The 24,542-nt window shown below is 45.6% G+C and overlaps 1 protein-coding gene across 3 annotated transcripts in view; it reads right to left on the reverse strand.

Moving 5' to 3' along the window:
* ANO2 (anoctamin 2) overlaps nt 1–24,542 on the reverse strand; it is a 163,723-nt gene that overhangs the window by 86,287 nt on the left and 52,894 nt on the right. For all 3 annotated transcript variants that reach the window (XR_014219944.1, XR_014219945.1, XM_082223074.1), the window contains 4 exons: nt 20,774–20,838; nt 14,449–14,583; nt 10,749–10,909; nt 6,562–6,644 (listed from right to left, as the gene is read on the reverse strand). Coding sequence is in view for 1 of the 3 variants with exons in the window: in XM_082223074.1 (XP_082079200.1) it covers nt 6,562–6,644; nt 10,749–10,909; nt 14,449–14,583; nt 20,774–20,838 (444 nt within the window). In the remaining 2 variants the exon portion in view is untranslated. The remainder of the gene's footprint in view (nt 1–6,561; nt 6,645–10,748; nt 10,910–14,448; nt 14,584–20,773; nt 20,839–24,542) is intronic.

Raw genomic sequence — 24,542 nt, forward strand, 5'->3', positions numbered from 1 at the left:
TCCTTCAGGCCCCGCCCCGGGCCAGATGGTGAGTGGCAGGGAGGAGCAGGGCCCTCAGACACCCACACAGGAGAGTCCTCCTGGGCAGCAGAATGCAGCAGTCCCTGTGAGTCCCTCAGGCCCCGCCCCGGGCCAGATGGTGAGTGGCAGGGAGGAGCAGGGCCCTCAGACACCCACACAGGAGAGTCCTCCTGGGCAGCAGAATGCAGCAGTCCCTGTGAGTCCCTCAGGCCCCGCCCCGGGCCAGATGGTGAGTGGCAGGGAGGAGCAGGGCCCTCAGACACCCACACAGGAGAGTCCTCCTGGGCAGCAGAATGCAGCAGTCCCTGTGAGTCCTTCAGGCCCCGCCCCGGGCCAGATGGTGAGTGGCAGGGAGGAGCAGGGCCCTCAGACACCCACACAGGAGAGTCCTCCTGGGCAGCAGAATGCAGCAGTCCCTGTGAGTCCCTCAGGCCCCGCCCCGGGCCAGATGGTGAGTGGCAGGGAGGAGCAGGGCCCTCAGACACCCACACAGGAGAGTCCTCCTGGGCAGCAGAATGCAGCAGTCCCTGTGAGTCCTTCAGGCCCCGCCCCGGGCCAGATGGTGAGTGGCAGGGAGGAGCAGGGCCCTCAGACACCCACACAGGAGAGTCCTCCTGGGCAGCAGAATGCAGCAGTCCCTGTGAGTCCCTCAGGCCCCGCCCCGGGCCAGATGGTGAGTGGCAGGGAGGAGCAGGGCCCTCAGACACCCACACAGGAGAGTCCTCCTGGGCAGCAGAATGCAGCAGTCCCTGTCCCTTTCTGGTGTTCTTGCTTGAATAGAAGCGGTGCAGCATCGCATCAGACCTTGATGTGGCCGGTGGCTGAAGCCCGAGTGTCCTTTGTCTGACAGCTTCTCCGATACTGTGCAAACCGACACAGGCAGCAAAAACAGGAGACTAATCAAGCAGTAGATGGGCTATTCATGGGCCATGCTCAGCTTAGTGGACCAGCTTTCTTTTTAAACACAAAGCATCTGAAGCAATTACATCATTTGGGGTGTCATTGTGCATAGCTGTCAACCGTCCCTTATTTGGCGGGAAAGTCCCTTATCCCAGCGCCGTGTCCCGCTGCTGTCCCTTATTGATGATGTCCCTTAAATTTCCCGGGTTTCATGCTTGCCCAGCTCGGGAGGGAAGCAGCAGCTCGGGGTCCTCCGCCATGAGAGAGAGCGTGCACTGGCGCTGTCGTCTTGGCGCAAGGAGTTCCATCGGCCCTTCCCCACCCGAGAGAGGGGGGGAGGGAAAGAGACTCCCGCCCGCGAGCCCGGAGGTGGCAGCGGTGGTGGCAGCTGAGGAGGTGGCCTGAGGGAGGAGGAAGAGGAGGGGATGGAGAGGGGCGCAGAAGGGTGGTGCTTCAGCGGCCACCACGGCGCAGCAACCGCCTCATGCCAGATTGACAGCATCTGTCAATCGTACCAATGTAAGTAACCCTTTACAATAGCAAAATCCCCTATTTTGGCTGCTGATCCCTTATTTTCGAGGCTGCTGGTCCCTTATTTTCAAAGCTGTAAGTTGACAGCTATGGTCATTGTGGTGCCGAACTGTATTTGAAATTTTTCGCTGAATGTAAAATATGATAAATATTTATAGTTCAGCAGTTTCACGTTTTCCAGAAATCTAAATTACAGTGTTGCCCTGCAAGACGAATGCCTCGCAAGACAGAAAACTCGCTAGACGAAAGAGTTTTCCGTTTTGGAGGTGCTTCGCAAAACGAATTTCCTATGGGCTTGCTTCGCAAGACGAAAATGTCTTGTGAGTTCCTGCTTTTTTTTTTCCTTCCCCCCTTTTTCTAAGCCGCTAAGCCGCTTATCAGCTGATCCGATCAGCAGATAAGCCGCTAAAAGCCGCTAAAAGCCGCTAAAAGCCGCTAAAAGCCGCTAATAGCGCTAATCCGCTAATCCGTCAATGGGCTTGCTTCGCAAGACGAAAAAACCGCTAGACGAAGAGAATCACAGAACGGATTCTTTTCGTCTTGCAAGGCACCACTGTATGTGGAGTATTCAGACCACTGATACAATAACTAATACCTGATGCAATATACTAAATATATGATAGGGAGATCCCTCTCTCCCTCGCTTTCTCTCTCGCCCAAGACCTCTCCCTCTCGGCCCAAGCGCATCTTTCCCCAACCACACATATGTCAGAGAGTCAGTGTGGTGCAGAGGCTAGAGTGTTGAATTAGGACCTGGGAGCTTCAGCCATAAAGCGAGGGATTGGAAAGGTCACTGGGTGAACTTAGGCCACTGTCTCTCATCCTAAGCCAGGCTTCCCTAACCTCGGTCCTCCAGATGTTTTGAGACTACATTTCCCATCATACCTGACCATTGGTCCTGCTAGCTAGGGATCATGGGAGTTTTAGGCCAAAAACATTCAGAGGGCGGAGGTTGGGGAAGCCTGTCCTAAGTCTACCTCACAATTAAAAGGGGAGGGGAGACTGAGTTCTTTAAAGGAAAGGTGGGATATAAATGTAATAATAAAAAAAAATACACCTCCCTTTTCCTTTTACACACAGAGAACACATTGATCTCCCTCTCTCCCTCCCACACAGTGCTTTCCCCCCCTAGGGGTACTCTCACTTTGACTCAAGAAAACCACCATTTTAAACTTCAAATCGGGGAAAATAAACACAATAAATGGACAAAAGTACAAACATTCATAAAATGATTAGGGGTATGCGTATCCCTGGGTCCCCCCCCCCCAGAAAAAAGCACTGCTCCCACATCACAAATACATGTTCTCTCTCAGACAAATCACCTCTGAATCTCTCTCACACGTTCTATATGGGGGTATTCAGGAAAAACCCTCCACGGGGCAAAGGAAGCACTCGCTGTCAACTCCATCTAGCTGGTGGGAGGCAGAGGCATGAGTCTGCAAATATACCTCAACTCCTTCCTTGCTTCTCTAAAGGTAAAGGGACCCCTGACCATTAGGTCCAGTTGTGACCGACTCTGGGGTTGCGGCACTCATCTCGCTTTATTGGCCGAGGGAGCCGGCGTACAGCTTCCGGGTCATGTGACGAGCATGACTAAGCCGCTTCTGGTGAACCAGAGCAGCGCACAGAAACGCTGTTTACCTTCCCGCCAGAGCGGTACCTATTTATCTACTTGCACTTTGACGTGCTTTCGAACTGCTAGGTTGGCAGGGGCAGGGACCGAGCACCCCCGTTGCAGGGATTCGAACGGCAAGCCCTAGGCTCTGTGGTTTAACCCACAGCGCCACCCACGTCCCTCCTTGCTTCGGTAGCTTACCTTTTAAAAAAAAAAAACCCACCATGCGGCAAAAGAAGCAGTCCTGGACCCTGCCAGATCCACCTGGCCAGCAGTTAGCAGTGGCCTGAGCATGTGGAGATATCCTTGTCACTCCTCCTTCCCCACCTTTTTCTTTTCAGACTCCCCAGCACAGGCAAACATGGCCAGAACAAATGGATGACACTCATACCTGAGCATTCTGCCAGGGGAAAAAAAGAAAACCCACTCTTTGTGTGTATCGTTTTGGTCTATAGGTCACAACCAGAGAGTTTAGTTGTCTTTCATTGTTCGTCTATAGCATGGGCAGGCAACCTAAGACCCGGGGGCCGGATATGGCCCAATCGCCTTCTCAATCCGGCCCGTGGACAGTCCGGGAATCAGCGTGTTTTTACATGAGTAGAATGTGTCCTTTTATTTAAAATGCATCTCTGGGTTATTTGTGGGGCCTGCCTGGTGTTTTTACATGAGTAGAATGTGTGCTTTTATTTAAAATGCATCTCTGGGTTATTTGTGGTGCATAGGAATTCGTTCATTCTCCCCCAAAAAATATAGTTTGGCCCCCTACAAGGTCTGAGGGACAGTGGACTGGCCCCCGGCTGAAAAGGTTTGCTGACCCCTGGTCTATAGAGTAATAAGGATACTTGAAAGCGGGGTGAGTACAGATGAACGCACTAGCTCTGCCCTGCTACCATTTTGGTCACCTAGAATGCTCATTGCGTCTCCTCATTTGTGTTAAAAACCTGGAGAATCAGGTTTCTGAAACATATGTGGAGATTCAGTGAGCATAGAAAGTTTTCAACTTTGAATCTGGGTAGATCAGCAAAAGGGACAGAGGTAGTGCAATGATCCTTGTGCCCCTTTCTTGATTTAACTCAAATGAAAAACACCCAAAGACAGCTTTAAGCTTACATGTTTCTGATCTTTGGGTTTAATTCTGAACTTATTTTCACCAGTGTGGTTTAGCTGAAATTATTGGAGTCACACCGGTGCAGAAGCCAGTGGAATTAAGATCTTTGTTTAAGAGAGGGAAGGCGGTTTGACTTGGAACAATATTGTAAATGACTCTGATGTGTTGAGGAAGTCTAAATATCCATGTACGGAGAATATATATATATATCCACATCACACACATCCACTAATGCTGGAACCAAGCCATTCCAGCTGCCAGACACTTATTGAAAACCATGTGAGCCAAGCTAAAGACAAAATAATTGCTCCAAATGAAACTGAGACTTCCCATCTTGGAAACAAAAAGCAAAATCCTGAATTTTGTACTTATGCAAACGCTTTGTTGACGTCAATAGGACTTTTCTGTGACCAAGGAATAGACTCAAATATACTGTTTACACTATGGAAGTTACCTATGGGAATTTTAAAATGACTTGGATATCTGTTTTGTTTTTTAACAGTTCTGACATCCCTTGATATGTTTTCTGTTTGAAACAATATACTTTCCCCCCTACATATAACTAACAGTTGGATAGATTAAAGGTTCAACCCTGGTCTGGAGACTGGAGAATTTTCCTACATCAAACAGCCTTCCCTATCTTAAACAACGATCATAATTATACTGGGTTCTGAACTGGTATAAATCCAGCAAATCCAGCAAAAATAAAATACAGTGGCGCCTCGCAAGACGAAATTAATCCGTTCCGTGAGTCTCTTCGTCTTGCAGTTTTTTCGTCTTGCGAAGCACGGCTATTAGCGGCTTAGCAGCTATTAACGGCTTAGCGGCTATTAGCGGCTTAGCGGCTATTAACGGCTTAGCAGCTATTAACAGCTTAGCGGCTTTAAGAAAAAGGAAACAAACTCGCAAGAACTCGCAAGACGTTTCATCTTGTGAAGCAAGCCCATAGGGAAATTCGTCTTGCGGAACGACTCAAAAAACGGAAAACTCTTTCGTCTAGCGAGTTTTTCGTCTTGCGAGGCATTCGTCTTGCGGGGCACCACTGTACTGAGAAAAAGAATTCCATCAATGACTAACATCCAAGACAGAAACAGAGCTAATGCAGGAGTCTTTTTATCCCTGCTCTAATGTTCAGTTCTGATTCCCTTCATTTTCTCAGTTGCCCTAATGGTAGTTCACTGTGTCAATCTCAAATTATTTCTTTTTCTTCTTTCCAGTAATCTTTCTAATTTTTTGATTAAGGCTAACCATCTTTCCTATCCATTTAATCTTCACATTTATATCATTTATTAACTTTCTGACTCTTCCCCTGTCTCCCTCCCCACTCAACATCTGCAGAATCTTACAATTCATCTACATTGTCCACCTCTCATTCTGACATGTAGCTACTAGAAAAAGGGGAAAGGGGTTGAAATCTAGAAGGCTGCAAATCATATTAACCCTTCTTAAAGAAAGCATATTGAAAAGGTAGAATAAGGGAATATAGGTCAGTGATAAACCAGGGACGGATACAAGAAAACGTTAAGATTTTCATTGCAGATAACTGGGCTCGGCAACAGAAAAGGGAAGCTTCCTCCAAATATTATTCTAGACAGAGTTACTATAGTCCAAAGATAAACTCAGCTGAAAAGGCTTGAGCGATTTATCTCTTTTTCCTATGAAACAATTTTCCACCAACAGCATATAACAGAAACGGAAGTTGTTTAAAGAAAACTTAAAATCTCAGTGCCATGTTATGCTTGCTATTAATATTATATTACTAAACAAATGAATGGCTGGATGGTTCCCACCAAATCCGACTTTATTTGGTACTGAATCCACTCTCTGTTCCTGTGACAGCAATCATCTCATTCTAGTCTGAGGTAAGGTAAACACAGTTGGCACTGTGGTCTAAACCACAGAGCCTAGGACTTGCCGATCAGAAGGTCGGCAGTTCAAATCCCCGCGACGGGGTGAGCTCCCATTGCTCTGTCCCAGCTCCTGCCAACCTAGCTGTTCGAAAGCATGCCAGTGCAAGTAGATAAATAGGTACCGCTGCAGCGGGAAGGTAAATGGTGTTTCTGTGCGCTCTGGTTTCTGTCACAGTGTCCTGTTGCGCCAGAAGCGGTTTAGTCATGCTGGCCACGTGACCCGGAAAGCTGTCTGTGGACAAACGCCAACTCCCTCGGCCTGAAGCGAGATGAGCGCCGCACCCCATAGTCACCTTTGGCTGGACTTAACCGTCCGGGGTCCTTTACCTTTATTTTACTTTAGATTTAACCTCTTTTTGTCCCAATGTCATATCCAGCCACACTCTATGGATTTATAATAGCAAGTCTCCACCTGATTTTTTTTTTATTGGAAACTATTTGGACTATTTAAAAAAGTAATAATAAAAAACCCTTACTTCTTCTTCCTCCAAGCCAGTTAGGTCCCAGAAATAACTTAGTCTCATCTGCAAACGCTTCCAGTTTTCAAGGAACATGGTGGCTGAGAAAGAAAATCCAATTTTAATCAGAAGAGGGCTTCAGAGTCAAAATTGATTATTCTGATTACCAGTATGCTGAATATTCAAACCCTCCTAATACAGATATGCAGCAAATCAGAGCCTGAGCAGTCTAGAATGATGCCTAGAATAGGTAGAGTATAATCAGCAATACAGGGAACTTTTCTGAAATGAAGCACTACTTTTTGCCTGACTTGAACCTGTTGCCAAACAGTTTCATTGCATGACCTTAAAATTCTAACACAGCATATAATTGAGAGAAAACTTATAACATGCTTTCCAGAGGTTATATTTTCCCATACCTTGAATAGAACACCAGATCTCATTCAGTCTTGAAACGCTAACATTAATAATTTGGGTAGCATTTATCATAATCCAACTTCAAATCACTGAATATTAGTCTGTACGGTCATCATGAATGATAACCTATTGGCCTTATTGTAGTCAAGGGTGTCTTTCTAAAATGTCAGGACTGGTAACTAGAGAAAAGGAGATCAGGACTATTCACTTGCACGGTTGTGGGTCTGCACCCACCTCACCAGGGTGACAACAGTGGCGTAGCATGGGTTGTCAGCACCCGGGGCAAGGCAAGTAATTTGTGCCCCCTAACTCGTGGATTTGCGCCCCCTAACCCTAACCCCCAGATGTTGCGCCCGGTGCGGCCGGCCCCCCCTTCACCCCCCACGCTACGCCACTGGGTGACAACAGGAAGAACAGTCCTTCACCACCCTAATCATTTCCACTGGCTACACATGTGCAATAGCCAATGCCCAAATATCTGAAAATGTCTATGTATTAGTCCACATATAACATGGTTTGTTTTATGTTTTTAGAAATGCTTTATTGGTTTTAAAGCTATATAACAAAATATTAAACAGGTGCTAAAGAAATAATAAAAATAAACAAACGTTCATTCCTTAATTGATACCTGTTTTGTACATCATTTTGTAATGAATTTGAAATGACCTCCGATCCATTATGTTCCCAAACCGAATACCTTAATTACACACTTGGCTTTATTTTCTCCTCGTTATTCTAATTACTTTAAATTTATAAAGTTGACCGATTACCTGCAGAAACTCAATCAAGGCCTGCCGACAGATTAATATTTTGACAATATTCTTTTACATAAACTCTGTAAATATCTCCCTCTCTGGTAAATTTTTCACCTGTAACGTCACATAGCCTTGCTGATATTCTTGCTAATTCAACATACTCTCTTAATTTATTCTGCCAGTCTGATTTGGGTGGGTATAGGAAAAACTGAACAATTGTATTTTTTTTAAAAAAGGCCTATAGCTATGCTGCCACACTCTACTAGCAAATAGTATTGCTATGACAAGTTGTGTCTGGGTGGTTTATTTTGCAAAGACCCCTGGAAAAATCATAGAGCCCATGCAGGAACTCTATTATGATGAAGATGTGCCTCTTCACCCTGGTGCTTGACACTTGAAAGACTGTGTTTTCAGGACCCACCCTATTTTCTTTGATTGCATTTTCTGTACTTTTTAAAACTGTTTTTTAAGGCTGTGTTTTAAATTGTTGTTCCCTCACTCGGGACCTTAGGGTGAAGAGTGGGTAATAAATGAATAAATAAATAACCCTGACCACCCTGGGGTCCACCCACCCACCAGTGGGAGCCCAACATAACAGGAGGGAATGGCAACCACCAGAACACCACTGGGACTGAGGAATTAACTGAGTCTGGTGACCCCATGGCCCAGGGATGTGAGAAGCAGTTCTGGTCCTTCCCACTGTGCGATTTACTTTGCCTTATAGAACTCAGTGGGAGCTGCCATGCTTCCATGTACATCCCTGTGGACAGATGCATGGAAACCAGGGTCAGCTGCACAGCTGGATTCTGTTAAGTGGAAGAAAGGAGATTGCAGGAAGAACCTTCTGACAGTAGGAGCTGTTTAAGAGTAGAACGGACTCCCTAGGAAGGCGGTGGACTCAGTGGCGTAGCGTGGGTTGTCAATACCCGGGGCAAGGCAAGTAATTTGCGCCCCCTAACCTGCCGCCGCTGCCAGCTTCTTCTTGCTGCTGCCTGGTCTGGTCTGGTGTGGTTCTCTCCCGCGCTCAGCGCTGCGCTGGGCAGCCGCTGCACTGTCCCTCCCCCAGATAGTCCCTCGCTCTCTCTCCGCACCGCACGCCTGGCACCCCCCTCCATAGTGGGCAGCGACCCGGCAGCTCGGATCGGATTCGCACAGCCAGCACTGCAGTGAGAGAGAGTGAGTGAGCCAGGTAGGGGCAGAGAGCTGAGAGTGCGAGCGCCCCCCCCCCAGATGTTGCGCCCGGTGTGGCTGCCCCCCCTGCACCCCCCACGCTACGCCACTGGGTGGACTCTCCTTCCTTGAAGGTTTTTAAGCAGAGGTTGGGTGGCCAACTGCCATGGATGCTTTCATTGCATTGCAGAGGGTTGGCTTTATGGGTCCCTTCCAACTCTACAATTCTATGAACGTGCAATAAATCCACCATGGTGCAAACTAGAGCCCAGGAGAGGAAGCAGAGCAATTAAGAAACAGCCCAGCCTCTCCTACAAAAGACCATCCTAGACTGCTGCCATATAACTACTGAAGATACCCTAAGGGCTAACCCCACTGGCCATTCCCAAGAGTCATTGACTCTTGCATCCTTAAAGAGCATTAATGACCATAACCAACAAACAGAAGGTTGGCAAATCTCCTCCAACCAAGAACCAGTGGCAGATCTTCATGCTCCGGAACTGGGGGGGGGCCAGAGAGCAGGTGGGGGCGGGGCTGCCACACATCCCGGGGGCGTGGCGCATGTCCTGGGGGGTGTGGTGTGCCACCCGTAGGGGCGTGGCGGCCAGCGCGGGAGGGGAGCAGCTGCAATGGCACACCGCCGGGACTGTGCTGCTGGGGATGGTGCGCTCCCCCTGCACACCTCTTCCTCCGCCAGTGCCAAGAACAGCTGGGTAACTGGTCTCCTGATCCAGCACTAGTATGTGAAAATTCTTATACAGTGGTACCTCTGGTTATGTACTTAATTCGTTCCGGAGGTCTGTTCTTAACCTGAAACTGTTCTTAACCTGAAGCACCACTTTAGCTAATGGGGCCTCCCGCTGCCGCTGCGCCACTGGAGCACGATTTCTGTTCTCATCCTGAAGCAAAGTTCTTAACCTGAGGTACTATTTGTGGGTTAGCGGAGTCTATAACCTGAAGCGTCTATAACCTGAAGCGTATGTAACCCAAGGTACCACTGTACAGTGGTGCCCCGCAAGACGAATGCCTCGCAAGACGAAAAACTTGCTAGACGAAAGGGTTTTTTGAGCTGCTTCGCAAGACGATTTTCCCTATGGGCTTGCTTCGCAAGACGGAAACGTCTTGCAAGTTTGTTTCCTTTTTCTTAACACCGTTAATACAGTTGCGACTTGACTTCGAGGAGCAACTCATAGAACGCGGTGTGGTAGCCTTTTTGAGGTTTTTAAAGACTTTGGTGATTTTTGAAGCTTTTCCAAAACTTTCCCGACACCGTGCTTCGCAAGACGAAAAAAATCGCAAGATGACAAAACTCGTGGAACGAATTAATTTTGTCTTGCGAGGCAGATTTGCACATTTGTATGGCTACCTCCGAGGCCATTGTCTCCTTAATGCCCAAACTAATGGAAAAAAAATCAGAGCTTGGACTGCTTAAGAAAGGAACTTGGCAGGGGGTTGGACTCGATGGCCCTTGTGGTGTCTTCCAACTCTATGATTCTATGATTCTATCTGGCATCAAGGTTAATATGCTTGTCTTGTTTAGGACTAATTGAGTGGGGGATTCTAACAACAGTTCCCACACCTGTGCTGGTATAACCCAATAAACCAAAACAAGACTACATCAATAACAAATCTAATCAAGTCTACAATTCTATGATTCTATAATTTCCCCATACTAGTTAAGACACCAGTTAACCCCTTTACATGTTTGCCTCTTAACCTACCAATAGGCACTTGTTTCCTTACTGGTACTACTTTTGTGGTGTTCTGTAAACCTGGAACGAACCCATCGTTTTGCCATTGAGCATCATCTTATGAATGTTGCCCTATCTAACTGAGGCATATAACATTCAAAGCAAAACTTACCCCAAAGTGCCATGAAAACGGAGAAAAAGACGGTGGCAGGGTTGTCAAATAAGTGGCTGGCGCGTGCTGTGCCACAAGCACTACTAAGGTTCCAGTAGTCACATGTCTTGTCACACAGGGGGCACATGGTGAAGGCATTACGTTGGTCGCACATCTCCTTGCTATGAAGAGCAAAATCCAAAAGGTCAGAATAACATGTAATCTGTGAGGGAAGTTGCTTTCTGCTACAGAACAGTCACAGACTTTCATTCAGCAAGAACAGAAGTTCAGACATCCAGATGGTGGCTAGAGAAGGGCGTATTTATTTAAATTCATTGGTTGTTTTCCTTCTTATTTATCTATTCGAAATATCTGCAGGCCATGTTTCCATTTTAAAAAATATTCGTGGTGACTTACAAATGAAAACGACGACAAGCGGCAGTAGGAACAAAAGATAATCAAGATCTTACCCACTTCTTTGCAGAATCAATCAATACAATTTAATTACAAAAAGAAAATGAAAAATGGCTCCAGTAAGGCAATAAAATTTTTAAAAAGCACTAAGAACCACTAAGAAGCATTTCTTCGGGCTTAATGCCAAATGAAATTGAAATAGCACCCTCCTCTAGGGGTGGGAACTTGACAAAACGCTAAGAGGAGGGTGCTATTTAGTGGCACCAAGAAATATGCAGGAGAAGGTGGCTTGAGGCTTCCCCTGCTCACCATTTTCTTTGCCCTCTGCCTCCCCCTCCCCAGCCATTTCTCCCATCCAAGTGGTTGCTGCAAGTGGAAGAAAAACAGCTTGTCTGGAGTTTTGGGTTGGGCTGCCACCAGTATGCTGATGACACCCAACTCTATCTGTTGATGGATGGCCATCCTGACTTGTCCCTGGACACACTGATCAGATGTTTGGAAGCTGTGGCTGGATGGTTACGTGGGAGCCGGTTGAAGTTAAATCCTTCAAAGACAGAGGTCCTTTGGCTGGGATATGGGATGGGGGGGCGACTCCCATCTCTTGCGGGGGTGCAAGACAGAGCTGTTCCACCAGGCCTTTGGTCAGGGCACAGCCTGACTCCCTCCTTTGGCAATCTTCACAGAACTCCAGCCCAATGGTTGGCATCAATTTGATTTGAATTAATTTTAGAATGAATGATTTTAGAATGTTGTACTATTTTATTGTTGTTAGCCGCCCTGAGCCCGGCTTCGGCTGGGGAGGGCGGGATATAAATAAAATTTATTATTATTATTATTATTATTATTATTATTATTATTATTATTATTATTATTTATTAGTGTGGAGAAGAAGCGACGGGCAGGGGAAGGGCTAAGCACTTTTCCTTTGTCTATCATTTATTTCTTCCCACTCTAATGAACACTCACTTTGGTCATAATAGGACTGTTATGCACACTTTACATCTCTGAGTGATGGGTTCTAGGTGGAATGCTTACCTAGGTGTCGTTTCCATTGGAAAGAGGTCATTTTGATATTTCAAGAATATTGGAGTTTATTTGCAAATATAAAAGGGTAGACATAGGTGAAGGCACAGCTTAATTCCAGGGAAAGAGATGCTGTTCCTTTACAAAGCCTCCACAATCTGGCAAGCCTTCTCCGTTTCTCCACTTCCTCTTAGCCGATTGTCATATTTGCCACCCCAAACTTAGTTTCTAGTGCTTCTTTTCACAAATATCCTCAGCCCTTTCTCTGAACAGTTTTTCCTGTTCAGAACATCCTGCACCAAGAAGCCATTTGCATCCATGGAAAAACATGACCTTTGCATTCTGAGCTATCAGAAATCTACCAGTGATATTCAATTTCTCTGAGCAGGACTTACAAGAAGCTCAGCAAAATGCAAAAAGACCGACACAGCATGAGCAGTTGAAATATAGTGAGCATAAAAGCAGGTTTCTCCTTAAAACGTAAAATTAGCATTGAACCTTTTAAAACAGGGTGGGGAAGCCTTGGACTTCAAAATACTCTGGAATGACAACTCTCAATATACCTAGTTTGGCCACACCTGGAGGGCCAAAGTTCATCACCCCTCTTTTAAAACACAAAAATCACATTCTTATGGCAGAGAGACAGCAGAGGGTGCTACAGATACAGTTTTGCCATAAACTCCACTACTTTATATATTATAAGAGAGTATTTTTCTGGGCCAAGGAAATTACATTCTTGTTGGAAAGGTGGGACCTTTTTTGTACTCACGGTAATGTTACTTTCAGTACACCTCACCCAATGATAGCACAGTTTCAGAATGTATAATACGGAGTTAATGGACAGAACAGAAGTCACATTTATAGTGTAACTGGGAAACTGCACAGCTTCTGATATGTTTGCTTGTCTTTAATGAAGAATGCAAAATCACTGCATTTTGGCTTACAGTAGCTAGGCATTGTTCACAGAACATAAAGTAAAGGTAAAGGTACCCCAGAAAATTAGGTCCAGTCGCAGACGATTCTGGGGTTGTGGTGCTCATCTTGCTCTATAGGCCAAGGGAGCAGGCATTTGTCCGCAGACAGCTTCCGGGTCATGTGGCCAGCATGACTAAGCGGCTTCTGGCAAACCAGAGCAGTGCATGGAAACGCCGTTTACCTTCCCGCCGGAGCGGTACCTATTTATCTTCTTGCATAGGTGTGCTTTGGAACTGTTAGGTGGGCAGGAGCTGGGACCGAACAACAGGAGCTCACCCTGTCACAGGGATTCAAACCATGAACCTTCTGATTGGCAAGCCCTAGGCTATGTGGCTTAGACCACAGCACCACCCGCGTCTTTATTTGTGACATAGGTAAAGGTAAAGGGACCCCTGTCCATTAGGTCTAGTCACGGACAACTCTGGGGTTGCAGCGCTCATCTCGTTTTATTTGCCAAGGGAGCCGGCGTCATGTGGCCAGCATGACTACGCCACTTCTGGCGAACCAGAGCAGTGCACGGAAACGTCGTTTACCTTCCCGCTGAAGTGGTACCTATTTATCTACTTGCACTTTGAGGTGCTTTTGAACTGCTAGGTTGGCAGGAGCAGGGACCGAGCAACGGGAGCTCACCCCGTCGCGGGGATTTGAACCACCAACCTTCTGATTGGCAAGCCCTAGGCTCTGTGGTTTAGACCACAGCGCCACCCGTGCCCCATTATTTGTGACATAAAGAGTCACAAATCCTACCTTCATATTTACAATCTAAGGGGCATGGCACCAACTTATGTATACATTCCCTCTGTTAAAAGCACCCAAACACACACCCTGATCTTCCACTATCGATTGCAGCCGATATGGTTGCATTTGCTGGGGTGGAGAGGGAGAAGTCAATGTTGAAGCAAACCAATATACATGACTGAAGTTAATTGGTAGTTTGGCCCTCAGAGATTAGGCATATGAAGACAGGGGCGTAAGGGGGGGAAAGGCAGAGGATAGGGATATATTTGAGAATGCCAGAACAGAAAGTTTGGTTTTTAATACCTATTAAAAACATACCAATGGAAGGTGCTGGGCAGATGCTTGTATGGCAGGACACTGCAATGGTAGCAAGCAGGGCAATGTACTTTTAATGAATGGAGGACAGACAAGCATTTAAAAGAAACTGGAGGAGTAAAAAAAATCTCATCCTCATTCTTTTTCAGCTTACCAGCTCTGTAAATGGATGCCTTGCAGCACAAAGTCATCGACAATGCACCTGAGCAGCACATCATCTTAGATATCAAACCACATTGTGGATGTGCAGTCTTACCTAGGAACGTCACTTTCAATGGTTAAGCATCCGTACAGGAACACAATGATTCCAACTACCGAAGACGGAATAAGGAACTCTGTGTATAAGCCCAGCCAGGCAAAATACATTCCAATTTTTTCTCCAAAATACTTTCTAAAGAAAGAAAACATAATGTAAATTTCAAAAGATTAGTAACAGTCCTTCTAGGGGTTCCTCAACAGTATCAACGTATTTTACAAACAGTACAGTTAACCACCAATTGTAAAACAGATAAGTAAAACTGCAAGATATGAAAAGAAAGTGAACTTCCTTTTTGCTATGGACTCATCTACCATCTTAGAATTCCTACTCCATGATTGCAGTCATGGAATTTTTGTCTTTCACATGATGGTATATGTTTTGACTCCACAGAGTGGGAAGTGATGGAGACAGGATGTTTGTTTTACTGTGTTCCATGAAGTGGGAATATTGTCCTTTGTTTTTTCCTCTTCGCTGTCTGACACTAGAGAGAGAGGGAGCCATGTTGCAGTGCTCCGTGTGTGTTTATATGTAAATAAAGTAGATTAGCCAAAATGCTGAGTTGCTGAGGTCTGTCACACGAACTGCACAGACTCTGCGGATCCCTAAGTGTGCCGGTGTCTGTTGACATCGGTCGCTGTGATGTTTGGGCAGAAGAAAGCTTATGAAGCTCCCGAACAATCGACCAGGAGGGAGGGAACGTGCCAGTCAGGCATATGTCTCTGCCAGGGTCCTACTAGAGTGTAGGCCGAACTCCTGACAACATCATGCACTGGGCTACACGAACACTGCACCATGGAATTCCCCCTCATCTAGTAGTATCTCCTCAGCCTCTGCACGAAACCCAAAAGGTTCTATAGTTGAGTGGTCTCGATTAAGGCAGGGTAGACATCTAGATATCAAATCAATAAAGGAAATCTACACCAGCACTACCCTCTCATGCGTGACTTACTGACTTAATTCTCAGACTGGCATCTCTTTTCCTGGTGTAAATGGGCAGCACACCCTTTAGCCCCCATTGCTGGAACGCTTTACTATAAGATCAAGGGAAGTTCAAGGGTATTTCATGCCATGCAGCAGCCTGGGATAGCAAAAATAAGTTGGCCAGCCCTGCCTATTACCTTTTGGCAATACACAATTGCTGGCATTTATTTTTTATTTTTTGTAATTGCCAAGTATCTTCTCTGAGAGTTTGCCGGGAAGGTTACATTCAGCTGTTCAGTGAGCAGTAAATTTATAGACACAGAAGTTTGAAACAATCAAGTTCCTTTAAATATTTAGGAGGGGAAAAATAGGACATGTTTATGTATTATTAAACACAGCATCATAATTGTTAACATTGTTATGTTGTCAACGTATCACTTAGTCATACAAGATTAACCAGAACAGACAGATAATAAAGGCTTAAAATCTGCATTAGACAAAAGAATGAGCGATGAGCATGAATGGAGAAGCAGACAGAGAAAGAGAGAGAGAACATAGATAAAGCCATAAAAAGTGACAAGTGCATCTAGTTGCTAATCATCTAGATAGTTCATGCTTACTCTCAAGAAACGATGGATGACATTTAAACCCTAGCAATTTTCACCTCATTTGCAATGTATTGGACATTAATTGTCTCATTTATTTCTATTCCTCCTGTATCACAAAGTTGAAACTAAAGAGACCTTTATAAAACTGTAAGAATGAGCTTAGTAAGAACCAATACATCCTTTTTTCCCTTTTCTTTTTTAAAGCTCAGGATTAGATATTCTCTTTCATTTGCATGATTCCGATCATTGTGCCTTGTACTCTCAACGAGTTCTTTTCCCCTGTAAATGTGTACATCTGGTATTTTTTTTTTTAAAGCAAATAAAATTGGACTTTGAGGAAGTCTCAGGAGGGAAAAGAGCAAAGATGTCAAAAGGTGGCATTCAGAGCATAAAGTTCAATTGGTTCTGTTTCTAAATCAAGAGTTCCAAGGTATTTTGGAGGCACCTGCCTCTTCTGAGCCCAAGCAATGTTGTCTAGAATTTAAATTAATATTTAAGATGATTTGTCAGAGAGACAGAAAAAAGATGTACAGAACATGGAAAGATCTTTAGGAGATCAGCAGCAAAATCCTACTTATATATATTCAAAAGTACAGTCCGCTGAGTTTACTTGCAGAGCATTTTAACACCCCAATCCTGTCAGAAGTGGTTTTTTAAGAAGGTATAAATACTTACCGGGAGTTAATTAAGGCTCAATCCACAATAAATTCTCCTATGTATGACCCGTTGGAATTGAGTTGAGCACAGTGTGCATCAAAGTTACAAAGATATACAGAGCGAAATGCTCTTGTTTCCCCATAACATTAGAACTCAGTTTCACTTAATTAAGTTGATAGGCCATAGATTCAGGAAAACCAAAGGGAAATGCTTCTTCATACAACCAATAATTAATTTAGGAAATTTGCTTTCTTGCGATGTAGCTGGATTTAAAAGAGGATTAGGCAAATTCATGGAGATGTCTAGCAATGCCTGTTAATCGGGTCCTCCCTTAAAGAGGGAACGTATTGCGATGAGACCTGGACAACCAACACCCTGTGTTGTGAGTGGGTACACTGGTCAGCCACAAAACCCAATTGGTAGGTCCCTCAAAGCTGGGTGCAATCTGGCAATTGGGACGCAGTCCAAATGGTTTGAAGGACCTATTTATGCCTCTTCACGTGACCCAGAGCTTCCTCTTTTGGCGCATGCATTCGGAACACCTGCCCACCTCCCCCTACTTTTAGGGTTTTGCGTTTGACCTTGCTATGCCGTCGTGTGTTGTCTGTTGTCGGGACAGGGGCGCGGCAGGAATTTTCCCCACTTGGCTGATTGGCTGTTGCCATTTGGGTTTCGCCTGCTGCGCAGCAAATCGTCACAACTTGTAAGGTTGCAGATAGGCTCTGGTTCAGGTGATTGGGATGGGAGAACGCTCTTGCCATCCCTATGTGAAGGGTATTCCGTTAAAGGAATCCAGGGACTTGATGGTTTGATCAACCCCTGAGAGGGGGTTGTGCCCGTGCCTGAGTCCAGGGGGACATTTGGGTGGCGGAGTTAGCCTCTTCCCAGCTTTCGGCTTATTCAGGTGTTCACCCTTGGCTGACCTATGCTGGTGCCCTGGGTCAGCGCTACCTGCATGGCAGCTAGTCAAACCAGAAGCTATGCAACCATTCACTTTCAGTAATCAATAAAGTTGTGGCCTAAATTCTGCCCAAAACCAGTTTAAGTCAAGTGTAAATTTATTTAGGGGGAAGGTTTCTGGGTCTGAACAAAGATAGCCAAATTTAACATCCAAGGTTGGAGGCAGTATGCCATTGGATAGTAATTGCTGGAGACAACCGTGGGCGGAGGGTTAGAGGGTTAGACCGCACACTCTGCCAGGGAGTTTCCTAGAGGTGTTGAGCAAAGTGGTGAAAGAGTTGATGGACTGGAATGGTAACCCAAATGTAAATAAAGAAGGAGTTGAGGGATAAAAAGTGTGTGTGTGGGGGGGGGTGCATTTTACATGCCTGGGCTATCTGGAACAGCATTTTGATGTGTGACATAGACTGGAAAGAATTTGAAATGCCTTTAGGACAGAAAGGGGCAAGATAAACAAAATATACTAAATGTTGCTGAGTCACTTATCTGGGATGCCTATTTGGTTTCTTGCATCCCGGCCTCTCTCTCTAAATCTCCCACATTCACGCAACCATGAGTCATATGATGTGCAGCTACTTATCTCTCTTACACAACAGAATGGCAAGCAGAAGTCATATCTGTTGCAACACCTGGCAAAAGGTAACCAAAAAGCTCTGGCAGGATGTTATGTACTGAGTTGAATAGGATCCAAACTGCAGCAGTCTGATTGGTCCTAGAACAATAGGATTCAGAATGCAGCAGTCTGATTGGTTCAAGAACAATGCAGCAGTATGATTGGTTGGCAGGAACCACCCAATCATGCCCCAGATATAAGTGAATCCACAACCTGATTGGCTTACAGTAGAATTCCAGAATTAACCAATCATGTGCAGCCCATTGTGTAAATAATGTATATAAAGCAGATACTTTGAGGGGACTTTTATTCATTCCTCCTCACCACTATGAGCTGAATAAAGAGCATGAAATCACTTGCGACTCTGAGTATATTTCACAGGAGCAGTTTTTGAGCACAGGAGGAAGAATCCAAATTCTGTCTCCTAACTTCACTCCACTTAGAGATGCATGCCTCTGCGTTGTGCTTTTCAAACTTTTGATTTGCAGGGAACCCTTTCCACATTGACCTGTTTGCAGATGCTCTGCTTCCTGCATGATGCACCACTGATTGATGTTCTAGGCTACACTGTCAGTCTCAACAACTTGCTAGCTAGGACTGATGATCCTCCGGCATGGAAGTGAACTGCTGATGGAACGAGAGATTGCTCTTTTCCTCCATTGGCCATTCCCTGCAATTCCCTGCTCAGCGCTGAGAAAGGGGAACATGGGCTGCGTATGAATAGGGCAGGGGGGGATGGATGAGTATGAAGGTGGGGTGTATGGATGTTTGTGGCTGGTGCGGGGGCTGCCTCTTCCACGTTTGCCTTTGGTCCTGTTCACTGCACACAGGGACTGTGGCCCACAGTTTTGCAAAAGGTTATGCAACTCTAGATTATATAACCAAACATCTGAATTAATGGAAGTTCTTTTGACACACTATTTAAACATGCCGATGGTTGCATGAAGAGCAATTGCTTATTTGGCATTCCACAAGAATGGTGTTTCATATCGAAGGCTCACACTCCATGAACTGGCTTACGCAAGACTGGCACCTGAGTTCAACATGAACTGTATACCCTCCAGGGACAGCCCAGAAATTACAACAGCCCTGGTTTCTGATTTAATCCTGGAATGTTCCTATTTCCCCCACCAGTGTCGCTGCTGCTGCTGAGCTCACGGAGGAGGATGAGCTTGCACTTATCTTGAATGATGATGATGGCTGTGGTGGCTGAGAGAGAACATCCTGTTGCCTCTCCATGGCTGCTGCTGGTGGTCGCCTCTCTTGGGCAGCTCGTAGCAAGCAGCTATTGGAGAGCAGGTGAGGAGGAGAGGCTATGGCTTCTAAGGCCCAGTCTTGTGTGATGGGCTGGCTCTGAGGGGCAGGCAGAGGATAGGGCTGCCCTGAAGAAGAAGAGTTTGGATTTGATACCCCGCTTTAGCACTACCCTAAGGAGTCTCAAAGCGGCTAACAATCTCCTTTCCCTTCCTTCTCCACAACAAACACTTTGTGAGGTGGGTGAGGCTGAGAGACTTCAGAGAAGTGTGACTACCCAAGGTCACCCAGCAGCTGCATGTGGAGGAGTGGGGAATCGAACCCGGTTCACCGGATTACAAGTCCACTGCTCTTAACCACTTTACCACACTGGCTCTTCTTCCTGGGTGGGAAGAAAGGGGGAGCATAGAGCCAGTGTGGTGTAGTGGTTAAGAGCGGTAGTCTCGTAATCTGGGGAACCGGGTTCGCGTCTCCGCTCCTCCACATGCAGCTGCTGGGTGACCTTGGGCCAGTCACACTTCTGTGAAGTCTCTCAGCCCCACTCACCTCACAGAGTGTTTGTTGTGGGGGAGGAAGGGAAAGGAGAATGTTAGCCGCTTTGTGACTCCTTAAAGGGAGTGAAAGGCGGGATATCAAATCCAAACTCTTCTTCTTCTTTTGATTTTTTTTTAAAAAAATGCTTTGTGCACCTGAGTCTAATTTTCCCACTTTCTAAAATTTGTGTTTTTCAATCTACCAAAGAATCAAATCAAATCAGGATTAAGGGGTTTTCTCAGGACAGTGGAGGACGTGTGTGCTGGTCCCATTGATATAGTGGTAGTGGAAATAACAGGGTCACAAAAGACGGGAGGCTGAGGAGGATCAGTTGCAAGGAAGTGAGAAATGTTCCTATTTTCATCTGAGGAATGTGGGAGGGTATGGAAATGAGCAGTTAATGTACTGGATGGTAAATATTTTCCTAAACAGAAAGAGGAAATTCCTAAACAGAAAGAGGAAATTCATTTGACGTAGATGCAAAAGCCTCTCAATGACTTTGCCTCTCAGAATCTAGCTCAGAACCTTCGAACACTACTAAATGACATTTTGGAAAGGTACACCACCTTTCATTAATATTATCTTTCATTAAATCTTCTGCAATAAAACCTGTGATTTAGTATGATGGAAAGGGAGAAGCTAACTGCCCACCTCTCGATGCAAGGCCCCACGGACCAGAATCTTCCCCTAGTGCAAATCAGTGCAACTTTGCCAGTTTAGCCAAAGAAGGAACTTTACAATTTTGCCAAGAAGCTGTTGCTGTGCAATTAATTACCTTACAAGATCAATAGGCTGAAACTTGTAAAACGATCCATATCGTGCCCATTCTTGATACAGCAGCTGTGTGGGGGAAATAGATATACTGTTGACATACTGCATTTAAATGACAAAAATAATAATAATAAAGTTTCGGGGCTTAAATGGAGCCATGACTGAGTCCCATGAGATGTGAGCTCAAGTTTGAAACCTGAACATGCTGCAGAACATGCAAAATAATAACAAAAAGTGTATCATGTAGCACATATATGAACAGCTGGATTAAAATGCAGAGTATATGAGGAAGAAGATGCTTGCTACATGGAAGAAGAAGGCCCAACACCCCTCTTTCAAAATTAACCACTGAGGGTTGTATCAAAGTAAGGTTTCCATCACTGAAATGGGGAGGAAATTTCTTTTACACTGATTCACCCTCTTCATCACATACCCATGATCAGTCTGTTGGCAAAACAGAGCCTTATCTCAGTGCCACACCAACTCTGCTTACTTTTCTACAGTCAATAAAGTTCTGGTCTGTTTCAATGTGTGGTGTTCTGGTTATTTGCCCTTGCCCTTGACAGGGGTTGGGGGTGACCTATAGCACCTGTCTTGCAATGGGGTTTATTACCACTTAGTGTGCTTAAAATAATTCCAAGTCTACACAATACAATCTTGGGTTGTAATCTAAGCAAATAAACCCCAAAAGCCTAAACAGGAAGGGGTAGAGTAGGGACTAGATAAATAATGTGCATTAATCTAGTAGTTTACACAGGTGGCGCTGTGGTCTAAACCAGTGTTTCCCAACCTTTTTTGGGCAAAGGCACACTTGTTTCATGAAAAAAATCTCGAGGCACACCACGTTACAGCCCCGTGACGTCAGCGCGCAGCGTCACGCCGGGAGGGACGCACGAAGGAGGGGGGGAGGGCGAGCGGAGGCAGCGGCGAGCCCCGTTCCTCCCCATCCGCCCCTTTCCGTGCAAGGAGTGCGAACAGGTGTGAGAAGGGGGTCAAACCTGCGGGCCGGCGCCGGGGAACCTCCAAGCTTTGGGGGGGGGGGAGGCAGCAAAGCGAGGCAGGAAGGAGAGCGCGGCTTGGCTGGGTGAGCTTTGGCAGGGGCAGGGAATGAGAGCCGCGAGGCGGGCGCTGCGGACGGAGGCGCTGCCCGCCGAGCTCGCAGGCAGCCAGGCAGGCAGACGGCGAGAGCCCCGTGCTGGGCGGCCTCTCCTCGCCGCCACCGCTCCGCATCTCGCCGCCTGACTCGCCCGCCTCCCTCCGGGGACGGCGCCCCAATCGAAAATTTGACTAAAAAAAAAAATCTTTCGAATTTTTTAATTTTTCCCACGGCACACCAGGCAACATCTCGCGGCACACTAGCGTGCCGCGGAACAGTGGTTGAAAAACACTGGTCTAAACCACTGAGCCTAGGGCTTGTCGATCGGAAGGTCGGCGGTTCTAATCCTCACGATGGGGTGAGCTCCTGTTGTTCGGTCCCTGCTCCTGCCAACCTAGCAGTTCAAAAAATGTCAAAGTGCAAGTAGATAAATAAGTACTGCTCCAGCAGGAAGGTAAATGGTGTTTCCATGTGCTGCTCTGGTTTCGTCAGAAGCGGTTTAGTCCTGTTGGCCACATGACCTAGAAAAACTGTCTGTGGACAAATGCTAGCTCCCTCGGCCAGTGAAGCGAGATGAACGCCGCAACCCCAGAGTCATTTGCGACTGGACTTAACTGTCAGGGGTCCTTTACCTTTACCTTTTTTTTACCCAACTGAAAGCAGTGGGGCTTGCATTCCAAATAAACATTATCGAATTGGGCTGTATGCCCTGGACACAACTATAACTGAATAGGGTTTACAGTAAATTCAAACAAGGTGTCAGTAGAAGTTCTGAATGAACGCTGCACCCCTATGTACCATGTGTGTTCCAGTTTCCTGGCAACTGTTCCTCACACATCATTACTCCTCAATGACCTTTCCAGGATATCGTCTTTAAAACATCTATGTAAAGGCTAAGGGATATATCCAGCTAAGTCATATGCAGAGATGATCCACTAGAATCAATGAACAAGCCAGGGATTTCAATGAGTTTACTCTAAGTATAACTTAGTAAGATGCAACCTTGTCCAATCTTAAACATGATTACTAGTGGAACTTACATCGTAGCAAACATGGATAGAATTGCACTGAAAAGCAAATCAAATGCCCACTATTTTGCACACTGCAATGAGTAAGGTTCATTATTGACTTCTAATAATGATAATATATTGTGAGATAATTATGTATTTCTAGTATATATTAAAACAAATAATAAACAGTTTCCTTTTTGGGCTGTCTGCATAGCCGCCTAATAAGATGGGAAATGTTGCTGAAAATATTTGAGTTGCAGCTTTTCTAAAGTATATTGATTATGAGAATTGTTGAGACAAAATGACTCACTACCTCTTCTTTTTAAGGGATATTATTGCAATGTTGAAAAGTGCTTGCCTCTTTTGTCATTATTTTGGCAGTGACTGTGGAAATGTTTTGTTGATCCAATTATATTTTCCCCTCTCGGTCTCTTTTTCAACTGGCTTCCTTTGCTATCCATGGTGTAGCCATGTAGCCAAAACTGAATTGCATTCATTGATGGGATTCCTTATTTTTTGAGATCACCCAGCCAGCTAATATGGGAATTGTTCTCCTCAGGCACATCATCACCCAGAAAAATCTAACTGGCCATGCATGATTGCGATCCATCACACTCACTAGTTTTCTGGCATCAGGAGAAAACAAGAAATCTGAACCAGTATTAGTGAGAGCAAGAGCACCAAGATGGATTAAATAAGAATGTTCTCACTATTAAAACATTTTTCAGGAAATATCCCCGTTGAGGCTGAACCAAAGTTTCATAAAATCACTGGTTTTCCTGAATTCGGAGTGTCATTTCACACAGAGCGTAGGACCTGAATCAACGGATTCAAATTGCAAGAAAGGAGACTAAAGATCAGGAAAAACTTGTTGACAGCAAGATCTGTTTGACAGTGGAAAGGTGGTGGATTCTGTATCTTTGGAGGTTTTCAAGCAGAGCTTGAGGACCATCTCTCATGAATGGAGGGAGTTGGACTAGATAACCCTCAGGGTCTGTTCCAACTCTACAATTCTATGAACATTTGCATCATTTGTTTTTCCCCACAAGAAGAACCTGAAGGTGGTTGATGAGGACTGGCCTTCGCTTTATGAGTTGGTTTGTTGTTGTTTAGTCGTTTAGTCATGTCCGACTCTTCGTGACCCCATGGATCGGAGCACGCCAGGCACTCCTGTCTTCCACTGCCAGTTTGGTCAAACTCATGCTGGTAGCTTCAAGAACACTATCCACCCATCTCGTCCTCTGTCATCCCCTTTTCTTTGTGCCCTCCATCTTTCCCAACATCAGGGTCTTTTCCAGGGAGTTTTCTCTTCTCATGAGGTGGCCAAAGTATTGGAGTCTCAGCTTCAGGATCTGTCCTTCCAGTGAGCACTCAGGGCTGATTTCCTTCAGAATGGAGAGGTTTGATCTTCTTGCAGTCCATGGGACTCTCAAGAGTCTCCTCCAGCACCATAATTCAAAATTATGAGTTGGTACATAAATCTTAATTAAGGAGGCTTGCTTACAAGAAAATAAAACCCAGTTAGTGTCAGTCTACCTTTGTCTGAGGGCCACACACTGCAAGGAAATGGAAGCTGCATTATGTACCTTAAAGGAAACACCATCAAAAGGGCTGAAAGCCGTTTTTTAAAAATGTCTCCCTTCACTTTAAACCTGATCAGGGCATTT

This window comes from Podarcis vaucheri (genome assembly GCF_965113315.1).
Source record: "Podarcis vaucheri genome assembly, chromosome: 5".
Lineage (NCBI taxonomy): Eukaryota > Metazoa > Chordata > Lepidosauria > Squamata > Lacertidae > Podarcis > Podarcis vaucheri.